Source organism: Oncorhynchus masou, unplaced genomic scaffold, assembly GCF_036934945.1.
Source record: "Oncorhynchus masou masou isolate Uvic2021 unplaced genomic scaffold, UVic_Omas_1.1 unplaced_scaffold_5815, whole genome shotgun sequence".
NCBI classification, from domain to species: domain Eukaryota; kingdom Metazoa; phylum Chordata; class Actinopteri; order Salmoniformes; family Salmonidae; genus Oncorhynchus; species Oncorhynchus masou.
Genome location: NW_027012234.1, coordinates 1 through 6,365, shown reverse-complemented (window position 1 = coordinate 6,365; position 6,365 = coordinate 1). Strand labels below are relative to the sequence as shown.

Sequence of the window (6,365 nt, the reverse complement as noted above, 5' to 3'; positions counted from 1 at the left end):
AAATATACAGTACATAGCCCGTTGCCCCTTGTCTTACCAGAGGCCGCTGTTCGATCCTGCCAAGACAGTGTAAAACCCGCCAGCTGTATGTTGTTCATGTCGTCATTCAGCCACGACTCGGTGAAACATAAGATATTACAGTTTCTAATGTCCCGTTGGTAGACTATATAGGTGATCGTAGTTTGTCTATTTTATTATCGATTGATTGTACGTTGGCTAATAGGACCGATGGTAAAGGTAGATTACCCTCTCGGCGTCGGATCCTTACAAGGCACCCAGACCTTCGTCCCCGATACCCCTGTCTCTTTCTCCTGCGAATGACGGGGATGAGGGCCTTGTCGAGCGTCTGAAGTAAATTCTTCTCGTCTGACTTGTTGAAGAAAAATTATTCCTCCAGTACAGGGTGAGTAATCGCTGTCCTGATATCTAGAAGCTCTTTTCAGTCATGAGACAAGGTGGCAGAAACATTATGTACAAAGTAAGTTACAAATAACGTGAAAAAACACGCAATTGGTTACGGGATCGTAAAAACGGCCTTTTCCTTCGGCGCCATTCCTAACTGCAGGAGCTGCTGGATGAGCTATATTGCTAGATACACTTTGCTTATTGTTGTGTTTAGGAAATGTAAATTCCACAGCTTTTACTAGATGCAGTGCTACTGTCAGAACCTCTGGTGGCTCACCGTCTGGCTTTTCTCTCTCTGAAATGACCTACTTTGACAATATGATCGTGTTTAGGAAGTGTAGTTTATCAAAACACCTCATGACAGTAACCCATCCATCCGTTTCGTCTTAAAGTCAGATGATGTATGGTCAACTTTATTTGCTCCGTCTCAGACGTGGGCCTACTTGACAAATCTCTGTACCGACACTGGTCTCAGCTTGGTATTATACACCCCTTGTCTGTGACAGCAGAATCAACATGTCTGCGTTTCTGTACCTTGTCAGGGTTGGCCAGGGAGAAAGGCAGTGGGAGAGGTTCATCTCTCCAGACCCAGTCCGGTTTTAACTCCTACCCAGAGGAACAGAGGGGAGGAAGGAGAGGTAAGAGAGATGAGAGGAGGAGAAGTGTACCCCTCACTTCAGGGTTATCTTCACACACTGGAAGTCTGTCTACCGCTCTCCCCTGCTCTCACTTGGGGCCGAAGCCAGGCAACGGGTACCTTTTCAGCCTGCAGTTACATAACAATGACAAACTGAACTTTAACACCTCGGAAAGCAACTGTTTTGATGATGCAGAGGTTGTTTATTCTGCTCTTCACAATTCCTCGCTGTCGGTGTAACGCAAGGGTGTAAACCACCAGTTTAACACAAGGGTGTAAACCACCAGTTTAACACAAGGGTGTATCCACGAGTGTAACGCAAGGGTGTAAACCACCAGTTTAACGCAAGGGTGTAAACCACCAGTTTAACGCAAGGGTGTAAACCACCAGTTTAACACAAGGGTGTATCCACGAGTGTAACGCAAGGGTGTAAACCACCAGTTTAACGCAAGGGTGTAAACCACCAGTTTAACGCAAGGGTGTAAACCACCAGTTTAACGCAAGGGTGTAAACCACCAGTTTAACGCAAGGGTGTAAACCACCAGTACAACGCAAGGGCGTAAACCACCAGTACAACGCAAGGGCGTAAACCACCAGTACAACACAAGGGCGTAAACCACCAGTACAACACAAGGGCGTAAACCACCAGTACAACACAAGGGCGTAAACCACCAGTACAACACAAGGGCGTAAACCACCAGTACAACACAAGGGCGTAAACCACCAGTACAACACAAGGGCGTAAACCACCAGTACAACACAAGGGCGTAAACCACCAGTTTAACACAAGGGCGTAAACCACCAGTACAACACAAGGGTGTAAACCACCAGTTTAACACAAGGGTGTAAACCACCAGTTTAACACAAGGGCGTAAACCACCAGTTTAACACAAGGGCGTAAACCACCAGTTTAACACAAGGGCGTAAACCACCAGTTTAACACAAGGGCGTAAACCACCAGTACAACACAAGGGCGTAAACCACCAGTACAACACAAGGGCGTAAACCACCAGTACAACACAAGGGCGTAAACCACCAGTACAACACAAGGGCGTAAACCACCAGTACAACACAAGGGCGTAAACCACCAGTACAACACAAGGGCGTAAACCACCAGTACAACACAAGGGCGTAAACCACCAGTACAACACAAGGGCGTAAACCACCAGTACAACACAAGGGCGTAAACCACCAGTACAACACAAGGGCGTAAACCACCAGTACAACACAAGGGCGTAAACCACCAGTACAACACAAGGGCGTAAACCACCAGTACAACACAAGGGCGTAAACCACCAGTACAACACAAGGGCGTAAACCACCAGTACAACACAAGGGCGTAAACCACCAGTACAACACAAGGGCGTAAACCACCAGTATAACACAAGGGCGTATAACACAAGGGCGTATAACACAAGGGCGTATAACACAAGGGCGTATAACACAAGGGCGTATACACTAGTATAACACAAGGGCGTATAACACAAGGGCGTATACACTAGTATAACACAAGGGCGTATACACTAGTATAACACAAGGGCGTATACACTAGTATAACACAAGGGCGTATACACTAGTATAACACAAGGGCGTATACACTAGTATAACACAAGGGCGTATACACTAGTATAACACAAGGGTGTAAACCACTAGTATAACACAAGGGTCTCTGCAGTACTCCACCAATCAAAGCTTGAAAGGATCTGCAGAGAAGACTGGGAGAAACTCCCCAAATTACAGGTGTGCCAAGCTTGTATCATCATACCCAAGACTCGATGCTGTAATCGCTGCCAAAGGTGCTTCAACAAAGTATTGAATATAGGGTCTTAATACTTATGTAAATGTAATATTTCAGTTTTTTTGTAATACATTTGATTGATTAGGGGAGGGACGATTTAATCCATTGTAGAATAAGGCTGTAATGTAACAAAATGTGGAAAGAGTCAAGGGGTCTGAATATTTACCGACTGCAATGTATGTCGGGGCGTTAGAATGACGACTCGGGAGTGTACATTATTGCAACATCAGTGAATCTTACTCGTAATAACTCCGCGAACCTTACCACACGTTCCAAAGTCTAAACGTGCTGTAATTCCAACTTCATTTGGTTCTTTGTAGCATATCTATTCATATCCACTGTAGATACTAATATTTATACAAAACGACCATTATTATGGAGAAGATCACCGATGACCTGGTCAAGTACAAGGACTATGTGTTTGCGAAGGATTTGGTCAACGCTGAGCACATTGACTCCCTGCAGAGCTTTGAGATCCGGGACAGTGACATCTTTCTGGTCACTTACCCTAAGTCAGGTGAGTGACAAATCTGCTGGATGGAAAAACAGCTTTTCAGATGGTCTAGAAACACTTATCATACACGGGGGTACTAGCCATGAAAAAGGTTGCGATCTCGGCTCTGTTTAGGTAATCAGTGAGGTTGAGAAACCATTATAAGTAGAGAGCATAAAAACAGCATTTTAGAAAGTTAAAGGGAAATCCGGGATTGGAACATCCATTTTTGGATTTGTAAATTAATGATATCCATTGATTATTGAAAAATGTAACTTATATCCAAAAGTTGCGCAGCGGTCTGGGCACTGCAGTGCTCGAGGCGTCATTACAGGGTTCGATCTGGGTCGGCTGTTAGGGCAGGGTTTGCCCGGCCGTGATGTCCTTGTCCTATCGCGCTCTAGTGTTTCCTCCGACACATTGGTACGGCTGGCTTCCGAGTAAAGCGAGCAGTGTGTCAAGAAGCAGTGCGGCTTGGCAGGGTCGCTTTTAGGAGGACACACGGTTCTGGACCTTCACCTCTCCCGAGTCCGCACGGGAGTTGCAGCGATGGGACAAGACTAACTACCAATTGGGGAGAAAAAGTTACAGTAAATATATATACAGCTCTGGAAATAAAATGAAGAGACCACAGCAAAATTACCAAAATTAAAAGTTTGGACACACCTACTCATTCCAGGGTTTTATTCTACATTGTAGAATAATAGTGAAGACATCAAAACTATGAAATAACACATATGGAATAATGTAGTAACCAAACAATTGTAAAACAAATCAAATTATATTTTATATTTAAGATTCTTCAAAGTAGCCACCCTTTGCCTTGATGACAGCTTCTGCAGCAATACGTCATCCCATCTGGTTTACGCTTAGGGGGACTATCTTTAGTTTTTCAACAGAAAAATTACCCAAAACATACCTCCAGGCTGTGTATTGTTTATTTGACCAAGGAGAGTGATGAAGTGCTGCATCAGATAACCTGGCCTTCACAATCACTCGATCTCAACAACCCAAGTGAGATGGTTTGGGATGAGTTGGACCGCAGAGTGAAGGAAAAGCAGCCAACAAGTGCTCAGCATATGTGGGAACTCCTTCAGACTGTTGGAAAAGCATTTTTCATGAAGCAGGTTGAGGGAATGCCAAGAGTGTGCAACGCTGTCATCAAGGAAAAGGGTAGCTACTTTGAAGAATCTAAAATATAAAATAGATTTAGATTTGTTTAACACTTTTTTTGGTTTCAACATGAAAATACAAATAAAGAAGAACCTTTAAATGAGTTTGTGTGTTATATATATAAAAGTAGCAGTCAAAAGTTTGAACACACCAAATCTAAATCTATTTTATATTTAAGATTCTTCAAAGTAGCTTCCCTTTACCTTGATGACAGCGTTGCACACTCTTGGCATTCCCTCAACCAGCTTCATAAGGAATGCTTTTCTAACAGTCTTGAAGGAGTTCCCACATATGCTGAGCACTTGTTGGCTGCTTTTCCTTCACTCTGCGGTCCAACTCATCCCAAACCATCTCACTTGGGTTGTTGAGATCGAGTGATTGTGAAGGCCAGGTTATCTGATGCAGCACTTCATCACTCTCCTTGGTCAAATAAACAATACACAGCCTGGAGGTATGTTTTGGGTAATATATATAACTTAAATGTTTCTCATGAGGAAATAGTTAAACTGTCTTAGTGCTTGTTTTTACTCCAGCCCTTTCAGCTCTGGCAGGGTGACCGCTTTGTTGTTTTTCGAATCCCCTTTCCACCGAGTCGGGCCCAGCTTTATGACTGACACCTTTCCTAACCTGCAGGAACCATCTGGACACAGCAGATCATCACTTCTATCTGTGAGTCAGAGATGGGTGATATCTATCCCAACAACTTGGAGATGATGCCGTGGCTGGAGTATATTGAAAAACGCACCGACTACTCCTTACGCCCTAACCCGCGGCTATTCGCCTCCCACCTCACCCCTGTCCTAATGCCGCCAGGCCTGAGGGACAAGAAGGCAAAGGTAGGCACAAGGAGGATAGAATGAGAATGTTAACAGAGTTGTAGAGAGTGTGTGTGTCTGTATATGTGTATCTGTGTGTCCTACACGGAGGCCCGTAGGGCTGTAAATATCTCTCTCATTCTCAGATGATCTATGTGATGCGGAACCCGAAGGACAACGTGACTTCCTACTATCACTGGTGTTTTAACTGGGCCATGTTGGAGACCCCAAAGAGTTTCGAGGACTTTCTGGACCAGTGGTTAGCAGGGAATGGTAGAGTGAAGACATCATTCATATAACACCATTGGTTTTGTCCCAAATGAATAGCCTATTGCCTACATAGTGAACTCATTTTCACCATGGCCAATAGGGCTCTGGTCAAATAGGGGATGGGGTACCATGTGGGACACATGCCTGTTATGACCCCGACAGCCTGTGTTCTAAATATCACCCCCTTTTTCACAGTTACACTACTTTTGACCAATCCATGAATACTGTATTGACCTGTATGACCCTGTTACTGATCTACAGTTGGTGCTTCGTCCTGGTTCGACCACATCAGAGAGTGGCACAGTAAGAGAGACCAGTACAACATCCTGTTTCTGACCTATGAGGACATGATCATGGTAAGATATTACAGACTCATTTGACACCCATGACCTCTGACCTGGATAGCTAGCTAGAGACAACCAACCAGCCTGACTTTACCTGTCCCTCAATATTCCAACCTAATTTTCCGATTTTATTAACAAGGATGGACATGGAAATGAAGAGAGAGACAGACAAAGGACATAGTGTGTAGAGGTTCTGTGGGACTGGCTTGTGATCCCACACAGGCAGGGGATTGTTAATGTCCCGGAGGGCAGTGGCCTTCACCACTGCAGGGTAGCCTAGTGGTTAGAGTGTAGAGGCGGCAGGGTAGCCTAGTGGTTAGAGTGTAGAGGCGGCAGGGTAGCCTAGTGGTTAGAGTGTAGAGGCGGCAGGGTAGCCTAGTGGTTAGAGTGTAGAGGCGGCAGGGTAGCCTAGTGGTTAGAGTGTAGAGGT

The 6,365-nt window shown here is 44.8% G+C and overlaps 1 protein-coding gene across 1 annotated transcript; it reads left to right on the top strand.

The window, feature by feature from the left end:
* Positions 1 to 3,081: 3,081 nt before the first annotated feature.
* LOC135536240 (amine sulfotransferase-like) lies at positions 3,082 to 5,947 on the top strand (the record flags this gene model as incomplete). The annotated part of the gene is made up of 4 exons (XM_064962605.1): positions 3,082 to 3,357; positions 5,140 to 5,342; positions 5,468 to 5,594; positions 5,853 to 5,947. Coding segments are annotated over exons 1-4 (567 nt in total), but the record flags the coding sequence as incomplete, so codon positions are not given.
* Positions 5,948 to 6,365: the final 418 nt, after the last annotated feature.